Below are 19,302 nucleotides of genomic sequence, written 5' to 3' on the forward strand. Positions count from 1 at the left end.
CTCATGGCACCTCCTTTGTCTTCACGACAAAACCCCAACTGTATTGTGTAGCATCCAAGGCTATCTAAAAGGTCATGGATGATTTCTGCTCTTATCTTTTTCCTCCTTGCACCTCATACTTCAGGTGCTCTGAATTAGTTTTAGCACAGATACCAAACCATCTCTTGCTATGGTACAGATATTTGTTTGTTTGTTTGTTTGTTTGTTTTTTCTTTCTGGAATATCCTTCTTTCTATTTAAATTACCAATTTCTACTAATCCTTGAAAAAGTGTCACCCACTCTAGAAATCTTCCTAGGTCCTCTGTATCTCCTCCCCATGTTACATTAAAATATCTCTTCTCTGAGTTCTTAGAAGGTTGGAATGACAGCCCTTTTCTATATTCATTCTAGAATTGCCTCAGACAGTGAGTTTGTCATTTGTTTCTTGTATCCTCAGGACCTAAAAAAGTGCCTGCCTGACTGGAGATACTCAGAATGTGGCCTACCACCCAGTTTTATGAATCTGATGAAATAAGTGCATTTAGACAATAATTAGATAAAGGAGTTAAGTATCTCCCTAGACTTAAGGAGGATAGGAAAAGAGATTTAAAAATGCATATTCCAGAAGATATGCAAAATCTCAGATCCCACCTCAGGGTTCACTACCACCTTTAAAATGTTTCATATTAATCATTAAAAGTACAACATAAAATAAGAGAAATCATTTTTCTCCTCTTTAAAAAATGTTCCTTAAGTGGTTATTCTTTGCAAAGCATTACAAAAAGCACTTTCCCAAACAATTCATTCACTGTCTTATATATTCAGAAATACACCATATACTTCAAGACCGTGCACATCATGAAGGTAGATATTTTATTCCTTTTATTCCCAATGCTTACTACTGGACCTACCTAGAGTAGGAGCTTAATTACTATATGTTTAAATGAATGATTGAATAAACAAGGAAAAAAGAATACAAAATAATTCTATTGACTGTCATTCTGAGTGTACACTTTCAGAAAACAGAATGAAGGCTTTCCATGTTGTCACCATCTTCCATTTCCAATGCTCAGTTTGCTAGTAAAAATATGAAATGTTATTTAAAATAAATAATGTGATGAGAAAGCTGATTTATCAAGACAGAATTGACTTTTAATGTAAGATACAGCATTTTAAAGTTGGTTGTATCTAAAATTATACAAAAAATAAAGCCTAAATACATTCAAATTATATTACAGGAAACGACAGGACTTGCCACTTTCTTTTTTCCCAGACTCTGACACTAGTTTCAATTGTTTGACAATTTTGTCTTTTTCCTTTTCTTCTTCCCTTTCCTCTTTACCAAATATATGAGTCAGATAGTATACTGGGTAATAAGGATGCAAAAGTAGCATATTGTCAGTGCCCTCTGGAAGCAGATAGTCTAAAAAAAGAAAGTAGGCATGGAAGTGTATAGCTGCCGACATATAAACTTTGTAGCAGAGCACACTGGCTCACACCTGTAACCCCCAAGCTTTGGGAAGTCAAGGTGGGAGGAGCACTTGAGGTCAAGAGTTTGAGACCACCCTGGGCAACATAATGAGACCCTGTCTCTAAATGTAAAAAAAAAAAAAAAAAAAAAAAAAATTAGCCAGGTGCATTTGTGCATGCCTGTAGTCCCAGCTCCTCTGGAGGCTGGGGCAGGAGGATCCCTTGAGCCCAGGAGTCCAGGGCTAGAGTGAGCTATAATCACACCACTGTACTCTGGCCTGGGTGACAGAGCAAGACTTTGTCTCTAATTTTTTTTTAATTTTAAAAATAAAATAAATTTTATAGATAATAGACACAATAAGGAAAGTTGGACAATTCTTCCTGGAGTGTCAAAGGAGAATCTTTATAGAAAAAGTGATCCTGGAGCTAAATCTTCAGAGATGAGAAGGAAGATATTTGCCTAAATTAGGGAGGAAAGGGGCTAATTCTATTTGTTAAGATCAGAGCAAATGAAGGTACAAAGTACAAAACAGAAGAGTGTAATTGGAGAGAATGTTAGTGAAGCTGCAGGAGCAGATAAGGCAGGAGGCACAGCTGAATCCCAGGGGTCCTCAGAAGCCGCAGTGAGAAACTTAGACTTCTTTGGAAAGAATAAAGAGTTATTGACTAGTTTTAAGAGAGAAATCACATAGATTTTTGTTCTAGAAAGATTACTCTGGCAGCAGTGTAGAAGGTAGATGTTGGGATTTAAAACAAACCAATCTGTAGGATTTTTCCAACTTTGATGTACATATGAGTCACCTTGGGACTTGTTGAAATGCAATCAGCTTCATTTCTGGTCTGACAACCACAATAAGTAGTAAGTAGTTCAAGACAATTGACATGGTGTAGCAAGTATATGAACCTAAAAAGATAGGGTCAGAAGAAGAATCTGAAAATCTCTTCAATTTCTGCTTAGATAACTGAGAGAACGGTGCTGCTATCACCAAGCAAAGAAATAGAGGAAGAAAGACAGTTTAAAAGGGAAAGATGAGTTTCACTTTAAACATATTAAATTTGAAGTACATCTGAGACAACATCTAAGCAGAGACAGCCAGTAGGCAAATGGTTGTGGGTTAGGGATAGAGGAAAACAATAAGCTATAGAAGAAAGTACAATAATAACTTTGGAGTTAGACAGACCCAGACATGAGTTTCTATTGTTATGTGAGATATGAAGAAATTATATCAACATTCTTGTGCTCAATATCCTTATGTGTAAAAAGAAGGTAACAATAACTTCCTTGTATGTTTTTAATAAAATGAGTGCCAAACCTAATCAGTGTCTACATTATGGCAGGTGATGAATAAATGGTGCCATTTACATTTCTTTGAAGTTCAGGATAGAAAACCTGGAACTTATTCCTATTTAAGAAGTAACCATTGAGAGTCAATAAGATAGCTCAGGAAAAGTCTGTAATGTAAAAATAAAGGATATAAAGAGCTCAACTTTAAGAGGAGAGTAGAAGGAATGGTCACACGACAGAAGGAGAAGGACTGGTCACAAATTTTAAGAGAAAATTGGGAGAGAATGATGTCATAGAAGTTAGAACAAGGAAATTTTTTAAAAAGAGGGATAAGTGAAATGCACAGAGAAACTAACCAGTGGATTTAACATTTTTGACCTAAAAAGATCTTCGAGATAGGTATGAAAGCAAAACGGATTGCAATGGATCATTGAACAAGTGCAGAAAGAAATGTAAAGGATTCTTTTGGTTTATCTGTTAAAACAGAGAATGTAACATTAGAAGAGAATATGGTGCTATTTTTTTTTAGATGAGACTTTTTAAAAGTTTACATTGTGGAGGACCAACTAAGGTAAGAAACCATAAACTTGAGGTGGAACCAAACAGAATATAAGGGGCTGAGTTGATTCCAGGTAGGGCAGAATCAGTAGAGAAATAATTTCTCTCTTTCTGAACACTAGCTTCCAATCCATTCTAACTAGTGCCGTGTTATTTATCCTAAAATATGTAATATTTCTTTACTCAGGAATTTTCAGTGAGTACCCCTTGCCTACAAAAGGAAGTATAATTTCCATGGTCTACTGTTCAAGGTTTCCATCGTCTGGCTATAACTGTCATTTGCAACTATTTCTTACCACTTCCTTTCATGCATCCTGTACTCCAGTCATATTTGATTACTTTTTATTCTCCATGCACTCTTTCCACATACTCCATACATACTGCTTCTTATTTAAGGTCCAGCAAGAATGCCACTTCCATCATGGCATCTTCTATAAAAGCCCAAATTAAATAGAGTCCCTTCTCAGATTCCCTGCTAGTATTACCCATGAGATATATTATAAGCTACTTATAAAACAGTAATTTCTGCATTCCTTTTTCTGCCCTTAAAAGAGAGATAACACTTTATTCACTTTTTACAATTCACAGTTTCCTACAGAGTGTCAGCACATACTATAGATTTAATAGTGGCTGTTAATTCCTTAGAGAATTGGAAGACTCAGGGCAAATCCTATAAAAACATTCCTGAAATTACAAAGGATACTATTTCTTACTCAGCCAACAATCAAAAGTGTAATCCAACACTCATACTATGTATTGAAATAACATATATTTCCTATAAAATATTTTAAATGCTATAAACACTATTGTATGATAAAAGCGATAGTCTTTTTTAGTAAAGGGGTTTTAAAAATCTTAGAGAATTGCTGCTCAAACCATGAATCAATAATTAATCTTGTAGAAAGAAGTTTCGAATATATTGCCAGGATCATAAAGTTTTATTTTCTTTACTCAAATTTATAATAAAATGTCACCTTGTAAGAAAATAAACTCATGTCAGAATTTACGTCAGCTACTTAGAAAATGAACAAATGTAATTCAATTGTGTATACTTAACTGATGCAGTGTCTACATATATTTATTGAGCACTTTGTTCATGCCTGGTACTAGGTACATTCATATATAATATCTTATTTAATATCCACAACAATCATGTGAGATAGCTATGTTAGTAGTCCCATTCTATGGATTAAGAAATTTGCACAGGGAGACTTTTAATTTGCCAAGTAGTAAACAACCAGGATGTCTTTGAGCCAAGAATCTCTTTTTTTTTTTTTTTTTTTTTTTTTTTTTGAGACAGAGTCTCGCTCTGTTGCCCAGGCTGGAGTGCAATGGCCAGATCTCAGCTCACTGCAAGCTCTGCCTCCCAGGTTTACGCCATTCTCCTGCCTCAGCCTTCCGAGTAGCTGGGACTACAGGCGCCCGCCTGTAGTATTTGTATTTTGTTTTTTTTTAGTAGAAACGGGGTTTCAATGTGTTAGCCAGGATGGTCTCCATCTCCTGACCTCGTGATCCACCCATCTCAGCCTCCCAAAGTGCTGGGATTACAGGCTTGAGCCACCGCGCCCGGCCTGAGCCAAGAATCTCTAGTGCTCTGAGAGACTAGAAGATTTTGATCACCAAAGATTGATTAGGACTCATTTTATTTACTCTGGGAAAAGGTGCATCCATAAAGTGAGAAAAAATTAGCAACAAGAGTTGAAGTAAGTGAGCTGAATGTGTAAGAAGCTTAATCTTCAACTATCCATCAAATACAGTTAACCAATACACCTTCCCTAAGGATTCTACTTAATCAACATGTTAATGCTTACATGGCAATTTAGCCTAAGGCGACAAAGTTTTAAATTAGTGGTTCTAGAATTATGTTAATAGATAAGAATAGTTTATCATGATTATCAGCCTTGTATAAGTAATTTATGCTTCTAAAGTACTTACAGTTATTTTAAGGAGGGTTTTGAAGTATTCTTAGCAAACCCTGCCTCTCTAATTTTTATAATTAATATTATTTTCATAGCCACTCCAAAAAGGCTTTGCTAAACAATAGATCTTCAGGCCTGCTCATGTCCATAATCATACATTTCAATTAGTGAGCCATTTCTGTACTTTAACAATGGTCGAGCATCCTATGTAATGCTTTTAAATATGGCATGTATTTTACTAAATTTCACTTCAGATATCTCTGCCCTGAAGATAACATAAAGAAACCTGATAATCACTGAATAATATTTACAACATTTCACGTGTGATACAGATTTCAATATATTACTATTTTTATTTTGTCTTTAATGCAAATTTTATTAAATCGGGAAGCAATAGCTTTTCTCCCTTTGGAAGATACTACCGGAGGAAAAATCCTGCATGTAAAGATTTTCATAAAAACTTGTGTTCTTTGAATGTGGTATTAGTCATGAATTGATTAAAATTCTGATACTTTATGGCCACACGCACTGCTTGGATTCAGAGAAACAGTTCTGCAACTTTTGTTTTCACTGGGGTGTCCTGAGAAGCACGGCTTTTCTTTTTTAACCTCCTCTTTGTGCTTTGTAAACTTGAGGGCTAAATCTTCTTGAGAGAAGTGGTTGTTGGAAGACAGTTCTCCATAGGTCTCTCGTGTTTCTGTGTGTTTTCTGAGCAGAGGTATTGATTGCTTTTCTTCCGTACTAGATTTTCAAGGACATTTGTATAGCGAACAGCTTTGGTAAAGATAGTGTCCCCTTCCAGAGAAAAAAAGCAGTTTTGTTTACTGTTCCCTATAATAATGACAATGACAATCTACAGGGCAAAGATCAAGTAGGCCTACTGCCCACCATAAAAGGCCCGAGTTCCTTAACCTTAAGGTAACTGTTCTATAACCCAACCCACTGTGCATCACTTGTTCCTCTTCATACCACACCTCAAAAACTGGGGCTTGGGGAAATAACATCAAAATGCTAATACTCTGACAACTGTCATTTCTGTGAGTAATAAGCTGTCTTTTTTTTTTTTTTTGACCCACAAGCCTGCTTCCACCAACTTCCACGGAGCTACGTCAGGCCAATTTGTTAGCTTGCAAGGAGGGTAAAATGTCAGATCTTTCCCAGTTTGTGTAACCAATAACAACTTCAACACAGATTGTGTCATCTGAGTACTCACGTTCAAAAAACAAAATCATACTCAGGATTTTAATGTTCCTAATGATCTGGATTGGCCAGTCTAGATTTCTTGCCTGATTCTCCAAGAAATTTGACATCTTCCTAGTACAAAATTCAGCTAACGTGGCTTTTCCTAATCTTGTTAATGATCCTTCCTTCTGTCATCTAGTGACAGAATTGAGCCAGGTTTCCCTCCTACTAGTTCTTCAAACAAAGATAATTTTTGGATGATTTTCTCTTGGGGAATAAGTGAAATAACAGATGTTTTCAGATTATATATTCCTTCTTGATTTTTTAAATCAATTTATGGAGGTATAATTGACACACAGAAAGTATACATATTTAATGTATACAACTTGATGAGTTTGGAGATAAGTATACAGCCATGAATTTATCAACACAATCTATGCCACAAACATATCCATTCCTTCCAAAAGTTTCCTTCTGCCCTCTTTATTATTTTTTCCCCATAGGGTCTCGCTTTGACACCCAGGCTAGAGTGCAGCGGCACCATCACAGCTCACTGCAGCCTCTATCTCCTGAGCTCAAAGGATCCCTCCACCTCAGCATCCCAAGTAGCCCAAGTAGCTGGGCCCACAGGCACACACCACCAGGTCCAGCTAATATTTGGTATTTTTTGTAGAGACAAGGTTTCACCACGTTGTACAGACTGGTCTCAAACTCGTGAGGTCAGGCGATCTGCCCACCTCAGCTTCCCGAAGTGCTGGAATTACAGGCGTGAGCCACCACACCTGGACCCTCTTTATTACTTTTGTGTGTGATAAGAATACTCAATCTAAGATCTACCCTCTTACACTTTTAAATATGCAACACAGTGTTATTTATCACGGGTACAATGCTGTTCAGTAGCACACTGGGACAAACTATACGCTTTGACTAACACTCCCTTGTTTTCCCCTCCCTCAGCCCTGGTAACTATCATTCGACTCTCTCCTTCTATAAGTTTGACTGTTTTAGATTCCTCACATAAGTGGTGTCATGCACTATTTGTCCTTCTGTGTCTGGCTTATTTCCCTTAATATAATGTCTTCTAGTTTTATCCATGTTGTCACAAATAACAAGATATTCTTTAGTTTTTCAGGATAAGTAATATTTCATTGTATGTACGTACCATATTTTCTTTATTCATTCATAATGGACAGACTGCTTGCATATCTTGGCTATTGTAAAATAATGCTGCAATATATATGGGAGTACAAATATCTCTTGATTTCAATTCCTTTGGGTATATACCCAGAAATAGGATTGCTGGATTATATGGCAGTTCTATTTTTAATTTTTGTGGAACCTCCGTATTGTTTTCCACAGTGGTTGTACCAGTTTGCATTCACCCCAATAGTATATAAGAGTTCCCTTTTCTCGATATTCCTGCCAACACTTTTCTATTATACTTTTTATAATAATCATTCTAACAGGTATGAGGTGATATCTCATGTGGTTTGATTTGCATTTCCCTGATGATTAGTGATGTTGAGCACCTATTTATATACCTGTTGGCCATTTGTATAGCTTCTTTAGGGAAATGTCTATACAATCTCTTTGCACGTTTTCTAATCAGGTTACTTGGGGTTTTTATTCTATTGAGTTCTGGGATTCAATTTTGGATACTATTCCTTTATCAGATAGATATGTGGTTTGCAAATATTTTCTTTTATTCTGTAAATTGCTTTTACATTTTTGTTGATTATTTCTTTTGTTGTGCAATAGCCACTTTGTTTCATGTAATCCCACTTTTCTATTTTTAGACAAGTTTTTGTTACCTGTCTTTGTTACTATCCCTTTGGAGTCATATCTAAGAAATTCTTGCCAAGCCCAATGTCAAAAAGCTTTTTTCCTATTTTCTTCTATGAGTTTCATAGTTTCAGGTCTTAAGTTTAAGTCTTTAATGGACTTTGAGTTGATTTTTGAGTATGGGATAAGGTCAGAGTCCAATTTCATTTTTTACATGTAAATATCCAGTTTTCCCAGTGCCATTTATTGAAAAGACTACTCTTTTCCTCACTGCGTATTTTAGTACCTTTGCAGAAGATCAGTTGACTATATATAAAGGGGTTTATTTCTGGGCCCTCTATTATGTTCCTTTGGTCTATATATTTGTTTTTATGCCCCTACCATACTGCCTCAATTACTACAGTATTTTAAACAGATTTGGAAACCAAAAATTGTGATGCCTCCACCTTTATATTTCTTTTTTAAAGATTGGTTTTGGTTATTCAGGGTCTTTTTTGGTTCCAATAGGAATTTTAGGATTGTTTCTTCTGTTCCTATAAAAACAAAACAAAAATGTCATTGGGATTTTAGTAGGGATTACATTGAATCTGTAGATCACCTTGGGTAGTACGGATATATTAACATGGGATGTTTTTCTGTTTATTTGTAACTTTTAAAGTTTGTTTCATCAATGGTTTACAGTTTTGGCGTGCCAGTTTTTCACTTCCTTGGTTAAATTTATTCTTAAGCATTGTATATTTTTTAATGCTAATGTAAGTGAAAATGTTTTCTTGATTTCTTTTTGGATAGTTCAGAGTTAATGAATTTAAATGCAACAAATTTTTACATGCTAATTTTGTATCTTGCAACTTTACTGAATTTAATAGTTCTAGCAGTTGTTTTTGTTGTTGTTGTTGTTTTGTTTTTTTGTTTTGAGGACTCTCGCTCTGTCGCCCAGGCTGAAGTGCAGTGGCACGATCTCAGCTCACTGAAACCTCTGCCTCCCAGGTTCAAGTAATTCTCATGACTCAGCCTCCTGAGTAACTAGAATTACAGGCATGCACCACCAAGCCTGGCTAATTTTTGTATTTTTAGTAGAGATGGAGTTTCACCACATTGGCCAGGCTGGCCTTGAACTCCTGACCTCAGGTAATCCATCCACCTCAGCTTCCCAAGGTACTGTGATTACAGGCATGAGCCACAACACCTGGCCTTCTGGTTGTTTGTTGACAAAATCTTCAGAAGTTTCTACATGTAAGATTGTGCCATCAGTGAATAGAGATAATTTTGCTTTTGCCATTCTAGTGTAATTGCCTTTTATTTTCATTTCTTGACTAATTACTTTGGCTAGGATTTCCAGTACCATCTAGAGCAGAAGTGGTGAGAGTGGGCATCCTTGCCTTTTCCTAGATCTTAGAAAAAGTTTTTTCAGTTTATTTTATGTGATATTAGCTGTAGGCTTTTCATATATGGACTTTATTATGTTAAGTTCCTTTTATACTCAATTTATTGAGAGTTATCATGAAAGGGAGTTAAATTTTGTCAAATGCTTTTTCTATGTTTTTGAGATAATCATGTGATTTTTATACTCCATTGTGTTGAGGTGGTATATTACATTGATTGATTTCTGTATGTTGAGCCATCCTTGCATGCCAGGGACACATATTATTTGGTCATGGAATATGATCCTTTTAAAGTGCTATAAATTTGGTTTGCTATTATTTTGTCGGGCAATTTTGCATCTATGTTCATCAGCAATATTGGCCTAAAGTTTTGTTTTCTTGTGGTGTCTTTGTTCAGCTTTGGTATCAGGATGATGTTGACCTTATAAATAAAACTGGAAGTGTTCCCTTTTCAATTTTTTAGAAGCATTTCAGAAGGATTGGTATTAATTCTTCTTGAAATCTTTGGTAGAATTCACCTGTGAAGTCATTTGGTCCTGGACTTTTCTTCGTTGGGCAGTTTTTGATTACTAATTAAGTCTTCAAATAGGGTGTCACTATGTTACCCAGGCTGATCTCAAACTCCTAGCCCCAAGTGATCCTCCCACCTTGGCCTCTCAAAGCACTGGGATTACAGGCATGAATCACTGCACCCAGCCTCTCAATCTCCTTTTTGCTATTGGTCTCTTTAACCTTTCTAGTTCTTCTTGGTTCAATCTTGATGGGTTATATGTTTCTTCAAATTTCTCTTTTTTTCTAGATTGTTCAAATTTATGGTATATGATTGCTCATAACAGTCCCTATGTGTTTTTCATTTTTGTGAAATCTGTTGTAATGTCTCCACTTTCATTTCTGATTTTATTTATTTGAGTCCTCTCTCTTTTTGTCATACTCTTACTAAGTATTTGTCAATTTTATTTAACTTTTCAAAAAAACAAGTCTCAATTTCCTCAATTTCTTCTAATTTTTTTCTTTTCTATTTTAGTTATTTCTGTGCTAATCTGTATTATTTCCTCCCTTCTGCTAAATTTCGGCTTATTCACCACTGATTCTATAAATCACTAACATCTAATACAGTTACCGTTATTATTTAGATGTAGTTAGACATCCAATCCTAGGTTTAACGCTAGCATTTCTGTATTCTCAGGAAATTATTCTAAACTGATTTCCTGGTATTATTTCAGATTTTCTCAACAACTAATTTTACCTTCTACCGAAATGCTCTCCATCTTGATTGTAAATATAGTTAGTATAGTTAATTGTTTTTCTTCTTAAGAGACTAACCTTTATATGACATTTACTCACATTGGATTAAGTTCCTCCTAGGATAGGATAGGCAGGGGGTGGATATCATCTTACCTTAAATATCCGTTTCACATGAATATAACTGCACCGAATATCTAATTTTTCAAGTAACCTCTGAGTTTTTTCTAGATTAATTTTTCCACCTCTAAAGTCATCCTGAATCTTCGACAAAAACCATGTAGAAAGCACAAAAAGTTAAGGAAATTCTCATAGAAAGGCACTGAGTATTTAAAATTCCTAAAGAAACATTTGATTTACTGTACTTATTTTTATTTTTAAAGAATATGCTTAAAGTAAGTTATAGGATAATTGTATGATAAATAATATTTTTTTAAAAAAATTAAGTAGTTACTATGCTATAGTAAAGGTATGAAAGGGTATACCACAATAAAAATACAAAAAAAGAATTAAAGTTAAAATTTGAGAATTAAAGTCATTACTTAGAAAATACATTAAAACATTATTACAATCTATTGCTTGAAGGCATGAAGTTGGGAGGCAACCAGACTTCAAGATCATCTCTCACCTGATCTCTCTGTTTTAGTTCTCTAATCCAGAAAGGTGATCATATTAACCCTGAATCTTAAGGAAGGTGGAAGCATTAGATGAATTCCTAATATGTCACTGAACACGGTTTCTGCTACTTAGTGTTCAATAAATAGTAACCATGACTGATAAAGTTATTATTACTACATTAGTCAAATACCCAGCTATACACACACTCAAGACAGTAACATTTTAAGTACCATCAAAAAGCATCAAAAATACCATGGTAAGTGTATATTTGGTATGAAAGAGAAAACAAAAAAAAAATTTTTAAAGCTTACTTATCATAGATAAACTACAAAAGTTAGGACACTTCCATTTGAAAAACTAAGATCGAAATGAGATAATGACAATTATCACCAAAATTATAAAAGATATAGGTAAAAATTGTGCAAAACTACTCAGTTTCAGATTGTTAAAATGTATTGAGATCTCCTTAAATTTAATAGTTATGACTTAATTGAATAAATAAAGCTCATTTTCTTGTAAGAAAAAGATACCAGAATGTAAGGAAAGTTAGAAAAGCTCAGAACAGACATCGAACAAGCAGTTCAGCTTAAATGAAGAGGATTTAAATTCAGAACTCTTCGAAAAGAGTAACAGCATCAAGTAAAGAGGATAATCAGGAGAAAGAAGAGGGGCAGAAAGAAGCTCTCAATGGATATTTCATTTCCATAGTTTCATGACCTGTAGAGCCGTTTCTCCTCACTTAGAAGTCTTTCCCCAATAGGTGCTGTTACGGGTTCCAAATACAATTAACTCTGCCCCTTTGCAGAAAATAATTTCTTGATACTCCTCAGCTGTTACCACTTTTCTAGGGAGAAAGCAGAGAACACACAGTGGTTTGTCGCCTTTGTTCTTTGAAGCTAGCTCACACTTCACCGTAGAAACAGTAAGCAAGATGTAGTACCTGCACTACCCTGCCCTTGAAACTGTTTGGCTTCTTACATTCTGACCATCTCAAAACCCACAATATTTGAAAATGCAGCTTTCCCTGATGTCTGGCATTTTTCCATGAACTGCCATTGTATCTCATTTTATTTTTTACTATTTTGTTTAAACCCCTCGAAGCTTTCATCACAATGTAATGTGCTTCCAGTGGGTTTGGGTGGCTGCTCTGAGAGCCTGAGTATAAATCAACACCATTGTGATTCCTGAAGTTGCAAAGTGCTGTCACTCTTGAAACTTTGGGCTGCTTCTCTAGATCCCTGACAACATATAATGCACACAGAGACACACCACTTTCGAAGAAGACTGTTCAGGAGGCTAAGTTCTTAAAATCTTCAAAATAGGTATAGCTGGTTGGCTGGGCACCACACTGTCAGGTGACTGTCATTTTTTCCTTTTGGTCTGAATACCCATTGTGATATCATCAGAGGTTCCACACTTCACAAGGAAAGCTTCTTATGACCTCATCAGGAGGCTCAGACCTTCCTAGACTGCCTGCTTTCATGGGTAGACACAATAACCTTCAGCTTCAATGTTAACACCTTGATGGGAAAGGTGTCTCATGGAATGTTTTCTTATCCTTTGAACACTCTTCATTTCAGAAGCTTTGCTTCTGTTGCAACCAAACATGACACTTAGCGTGCTCAGCAGGAAGGACAAGGAAAGAGTAATTCGCAGACTGTTATTACAGGCACCTCCAGGGGAATTTGTAAATGCCTTTGATGATCTCTGTCTGCTTATCCGTGATGAAAAACTTATGCACCATCAAGGTGAGTGTGCAGGCCACCAACACTGCCAAAAATATTCTGTACCACTCTGCATCGATGGAAATCCAGTACTCTTGTCTCACCACAATGTAATGGGCGACTACCGATTTTTTGACCATCAAAGCAAACTTTCTTTCAGATATGACCTGCTTCAAAATCAGCTGAAAGACATCCAAAGTCACGGTATCATTCGGAATGAGACAGAATATCTGAGAGTTGTTGTTCTGTGCGCCTTAAAACTGTATGTGAATGACCACTATCCAAAAGGAAATTGCAACGTGCTGAGGAAAACTGTCAAAAGTAAGGAGTACTTGATAGCTTGTATTGAAGATCACAACTATGAAACAGGAGAGTGCTGGAATGGACTTTGGAAATCTAAATGGATTTTCCAAGTTAACCCATTTCTAACCCAAGTAACAGGAAGAATATTTGTGCAAGCTCACTTCTTCAGGTGTGTCAACCTTCATATTGAAATATCCAAGGACCTGAAAGAAAGCTTGGAAATAGTTAACCAAGCTCAACTGGCTCTAAGTTTTGCAAGGCTTGTGGAAGAGCAAGAGAACAAATTTCAAGCTGCAGTCTTGGAAGAATTACAGGAGTTATCCAATGAAGCCCTGAGAAAAATTCTACGAAGGGATCTTCCAGTGACCCGCACTCTTATTGACTGGCAGAGGATACTCTCTGACTTGAATCTGGTGATGTATCCTAAATTAGGATATGTCATTTATTCAAGAAGTGTGTTGTGCAACTGGATAATATAAAGAATTGCTCCTGGTAACTATCTTGATTTGACTCGTTTGTGTTTCTGGGGAATGGTTATTTTCCTAAAATTGAGCAATCTGTGGAGATGTCTCTCACTTACCCAATGCAAATTTAAATGGGAAAAGTGTAACAAGTAATTTTACTCGGGGAATATTGATGAATAATGCAAGAAAGTGTAAAGTAACTGTGTTTCATGGTGGTGACCATCATAAAGACCAAGACATTTGTTAGAAACTAAAATAGTTTTATAGAATATGGGATTCCAGAAATAATAGAGAGGTGGCCAGGGTTAAGGCTGTGTGTGTGTATGTGTGTGTGTGTGTGTGTGTATGTGTGTGTGTGAGAGAGAGAGAGAGAAAGAGAGAGAGAGACTTTTGACTTTGTTTTGAACTGAAAAGGTATACAAATGAATATCACTCCACAAATGATATTTTACATAACTCAATTCAGTACTGGACCATCCACGAGAGGGTGAATTTCAATAAATGACATTAGGTTTGGATTTTCCACGAAACCAACAGATATCAAAAATCTAGCTCACATGAAGGACTATTAGTAATTTTGGATCCTCTTCCACTCTACTTCCTTCCCCTCAAGAATTGGGGTAACTCAAAATCCCTGGCTTGTCTGACAACTAACATGGTCTTCCAAGCCAACTAGAAAAACCTGACTTCCCAAACTTTTACAGCTAAGCTCTTGTGAAGTCGTCACTGTAAACACTTATAAGTACTTACTGCATAACATGGCTTGTGCTAAATATTTTGCATAACATTTTTCATCACTAATCTGGTACTAGTATTATCTCCATTGTACCTAAGAAAAACCTAAGTTCTCAAGTTGTTTACATCTTCCAGACACATAGTATCACAGTTCATTTGTGCTGCTATAACAAAATGCCATACATTGAGTCACTTATAAATAACAGGAATTTATTGCTCACAGTTATGGAGGCTGCAAAGCCCGAGACCAAGGTGCTAGCAGATTCAGTGCCTAGTAAAGGCGTGTTTCCTTATAGATAGGATTTTCTAACTGTGACCTTACATGGTAAAAGGGACAAAGCAGCTCTTTAGAACTTCTTTTAACGGCACTAGTATCATTCATGACGGCTCCACTCTCCTGGCCAATCACCTCCCAAAGTCCTCACCTCCTCATACCATCCCCTTGGGCACTCAGTTTCAACATATAAACTTTGGGGGACACAAACAATCAGACCATACCACATAGTGGCAAGCGTATCTGACTTAACACTCATGCTTCAGGGTACAACAGTTCCCCATGGAAGCCTATTTCATTATGAGTTATGGACTCTGATGTACATTGATTTTGCCAAGGATTCCACCTTAAAGGATACCCCAGAAGAAATGGAACCTGTGACAGCTGTTTTCTAGCCAGAGCAAATCACCTATACACTCATCCTACCACTATTCTTAGCAATGTTATCGTCCATTGGTATCTGCTCTTTCAATAAATTCCAAATGTAAATCTCTTTAACAAGATTACAGTAGAGCAGTAGGTAGGCCCCATCCTCCAATTCTGATTTATCTAAGAAGCAAAGTGATTTGTATTTTGGGTTTATGTAATCGAAAAACACTTCTAATTTTACTTATTAACACTGGAGCGACAGATCCCATACAAGAATTTCTAAACCTAACCTCCCCAGCTGGTGGTTCTTCAAGAATCTCAGGAGAATAACCTGGGGCTTATCTTTAAAAATACACATTACCAGGGCCCATCCTAGGATTCTGATTTAGTAGGCTGGGAAATCTGTATTTTAGCAAGTATCGGAGGTTACTCTGATGCAAAAGATTTCAGGGCCACATTTTAAGAAATGTTCCCTAATCTTAAAATAGCATATCCTGTGCTTTCTCTCTACTTAATTAAAATCATTTCCCACAAAACCATAGCCCCATGAAGGACATTGCTACCACTTTACTGCATTTGGTATGCACAGACCAAGGACGGGCCTTGCCATGTAAAAAAGGTAGAAACAAACTTTCTAAAGAAAAGCAGAAAAGAAAGTTGCTCTCATAGCACTAAAATACAGCCATCTGGTGAATCCATAAGCAAAAATTTGAATTGATATTATGGTTATATGTGTAAGGGTTGATTTTCCAGATCATTGCAGATTAGGACCAATGGTTTGTGGGATAATTACAGAGGCATTTAGCTCCTGCTTTAACATAGGGTTTTTTTAAAAGAAATATTTGTTGATAATTCTGAATATAAAAGTCACATGTACGAAATTGTGGAAAATGCTTAAAGCATAAAGCATTGTGGCCCATTTTCTTCTGTCTAATTTTATAGAACTGCTTTAAATATTAAGAATAGGCAAAATATAAAAATTTGTATCTTGTTCTTTTTTTATAACATATATATCATAAAACATTGCCCATGTCATTAAAAACTCCTTGAGCACGTAATTTTAATTATCTACATAATATTCATACTGTAGATGTCCATAACAAGACAAATCATTTCTCTATTCATATATAATTTAAATTTTTAGCATTTTATCTCTGTTATTAATGATGCTATGATGAACATTTGTTTGTCCACATCATAGGTTATTCTCCTTGGCATAAATTCCTTAAAACTGCATATTAAAAAGACATGAACATATTAATAGTTAATATATATTGCCAAATTGCTTTCCATAAAGATTTTGGCAAATTTATCATCCCATTAATAGCATTAAGAGAGTATCTAGTTCAGCACAGTAATCTTGACCATATAAAATCATTTTCTTTTTTTTGATAGGCAACAAGGAAACCTTAGACAACACAAAACAGGAAACATTATTTCATGAACTTATACTTCATTATGTCAAGAGTAGTCCCACAAGGCTATTTAATTTGGTAGTTATTTTCCTTGTATGGAAATTGGCAGGGCCAAGGAAATGCACAGTCACTACCTGTTCCCTGTACCTCTCTCTCTCTCTCTCTCTCTCTGTCCTCTCTTCCTCTCTTTCTCTCTGACCTCTCTCTCTCTGTCCTCTCTTTCTCTCTGACCTCTCTCTCTCTTTCTCTTTTCTGTCTCTCTCACACACACACATGCGCACACACACACTTAGGCCTACACTCAAAACACATACATACACACATGCCTAGGCATATACACACATAAAAAATATTTCAGATTGAGGAGTCACTGTGTTCTGTCCCTCAAATCCCACTCCCAACAGGAGTACAAGCTCCACCAGAATGATGATCTTGTCAATCTCGAGTACCTAGTCCGTTATTGCCTGTCATATGGTAAGTACTCAAATGAATGAATGAATGAACAAATGAATAAGGATAACAAAGATAGGAAGCACAGTAGGTTTATCTGGCCTTAAGGTTTTATAACCCACCAACACCTGCTGTCCCTTAGGAGGCGTGCAGCCCACCGCAGATTCCCAGTGCTGGTGTTGTTACCCCTTACTCCAAGGCGGTTCATTCCATTCAGAAACTGCCATTAGTCTTCTGCTATGATGAAAACCTTTGCTTTTTTCTGACTCCAAAAGGTAGGAAATTTCTCCTCTATCAAGTTTAAGAAAATCAAGTTCTTCAAAAGTCATACATTCCTTTTCATTTTACATTGATTGCATTTTACATGATTCTCTGTCAAAGATTTTCTACCCTTGAAGGCTGGTTCAGAGCGCTAAAGGAATGACCATTTCATGTTCTACTCAAGCAGAGGTCCATGAGGAGACTTACATCTTTCAACATGCCTGCATGTTAGGGTGCGTCCCTGCTGCTCTGGAACACACCCTGGCTTCATGTGTGCCTTGGGATTAAAGCATGCTTCATCGTTTCCTCTTTGTTTGCACTTTTATCACGTTTTACAAGACCTAGCTACTCCCTTCTACGTATCATGCATTTCTGGGAATAATCAAATAGAGCTCCTATTCAACTCTTTTGATGTTCAAAAGCTTATAAAGGCCCTCTCCATAGTAGATTAAATTTTAGTGAGTCAATATGAAAAGTGATTTCAGTTCACTGCCACTCAGCCAATTTTTGGCCATGTTACTGATTTATCTCACCTTCTTCTCAATCTTCTCATCATGATGTACCTTAGATTCTGGCCCCTCTACTTGGATAACCGAAGCAGCTCCCTGGGATTCACTACTATTCTTAGAAAATGGGTTACCAGTCTACCTTTTCCTAAATTATCGTGAATTCTATCTTGACTCTACTTCCGTCACTTGTCTTTCATTCTTGATGAGCAATCTATTTATTCTTTTCTACTAACATCTGTAGTCTTTTTTATGATATGCTTTCAAATTTTTCTACTTTACTAAGCTCCACTTCTTCATCATTGCTTCACATAGCAAACAACTTTGTTCTTTCACCAAGAAGACACATCCTTTCAAAAGTGCTACTGCTTCCTTTCTAGGCACATAAAAATACGTTTATGCTCTTCTCCTTCCAAATAGTCACCAAAGAAGTGTATGTTCCTTTCTAAGACTAACTTTTCCTCCTGTGCATTGAATCCTAAATTCTTGATCTTTTGCCATCCAGGCTCTTTATCCATCAGGGTGTTAGTTTTGTTTTGTTTTGTTTTGTTTGAGACAGCATCTCAAACACGGTAAAAATTGTGTTTGTGTTACCCAGGCTGGAGTACAGTAGCACAATCATGGCTCACTACAATATCCATCTCCCAGGCTCAAGAGATCCTCCTACCTCAGCCTCCCAAGCAGCTGGGACTACAGGCATGCACTGTCACACCTGGCTAATTTTTCTAATATTTTGTAGAGATGGGGTTTCACCATGTTGTCCAGGCTGGTCTCAAACTCCTATGGGGTCAGTGGTAATACCCCCTTTATCATTTCTTAGGTAACATGGCCTAATTGACACAGCTGGTGAGTGGCAAAACTGAAATTCCAGCTCAGGCCTGTCGCACTTCAAAATTCATGCCCCGTATACCTTGCCATGTCTACCCTCTGACTTCTAGTCCATCAGCATAACTAACACCCATTCTCAAAAGTTTCAATATCAATTATTTGTTCCAATTACCTTTTCTCAGTTATCACAGGAATGTGGTTTTATCTTGAAAGCCTATTTCCTCAGTTGTGCCTGCATCTTAATCTCTTCTCTAATTTCTTCCATATCTCCTCATCCACTATTTCTTTCATATCTCCTCATCCACCCCTCAGCCAAACACAGGCTTCTTCCAACTTTAGTTCTTTGTCCTTTTGTTTTTTTAGCTTTATTTAGGTATAATTGAGATACAAAAATTTCACATGTTTATGCATATATCTTGATAAATTTGGACATATGCATACACCCGTGATACCATAACAACCAAGGTACTAAGCATATCCAACACCTCAAAAAATGTCCTTATGTTCATTTGTGGGGTTTTTTTGTAAGAACATTTGACATGAGATCTATCTTCT

At 36.4% G+C, this 19,302-nt stretch overlaps 2 protein-coding genes across 4 annotated transcripts in view; one reads left to right on the forward strand and one right to left on the reverse strand.

The window, feature by feature from the left end:
• The window catches only part of PLCZ1 (phospholipase C zeta 1), a 53,229-nt gene extending 40,461 nt beyond the window's left edge, over positions 1-12,768 (reverse strand). For 2 of the 3 annotated variants that reach the window (XM_001095846.5, XM_015151215.3), the window contains exons 1-3: positions 12,688-12,768; positions 12,114-12,262; positions 10,957-11,080 (exon numbers count right to left, since the gene is read on the reverse strand). In XM_001095846.5, coding sequence (XP_001095846.2) covers positions 10,957-11,080; positions 12,114-12,124 — 135 coding nt within the window. In that variant the 5' untranslated portion in view covers positions 12,125-12,262; positions 12,688-12,768. Of the gene's footprint in view, positions 1-10,956; positions 11,081-12,113; positions 12,263-12,687 lie in introns of those variants that run through there. The other variant, XM_077955961.1, reaches the window with a different exon arrangement.
• Positions 10,841-13,944, forward strand: CAPZA3 (capping actin protein of muscle Z-line subunit alpha 3). Its single transcript, XM_001096292.4, has one exon. It carries the CDS (start codon positions 13,025-13,027, stop codon positions 13,922-13,924), a length of 900 nt encoding a protein of 299 aa, XP_001096292.2. The 5' UTR covers positions 10,841-13,024; the 3' UTR covers positions 13,925-13,944.
• The last annotated feature ends 5,358 nt before the right edge of the window (positions 13,945-19,302 follow it).

Source organism: Macaca mulatta, chromosome 11 (genome assembly GCF_049350105.2).
Source record: "Macaca mulatta isolate MMU2019108-1 chromosome 11, T2T-MMU8v2.0, whole genome shotgun sequence".
Lineage (NCBI taxonomy): Eukaryota > Metazoa > Chordata > Mammalia > Primates > Cercopithecidae > Macaca > Macaca mulatta.

Excerpts from the sequence above, each read along its gene's own strand:
- CAPZA3 (XM_001096292.4), top strand. The coding sequence starts at position 13,025 with ATGACACTTAGCGTGCTCAGCAGGAAGGACAAGGAAAGAGTAATTCGC.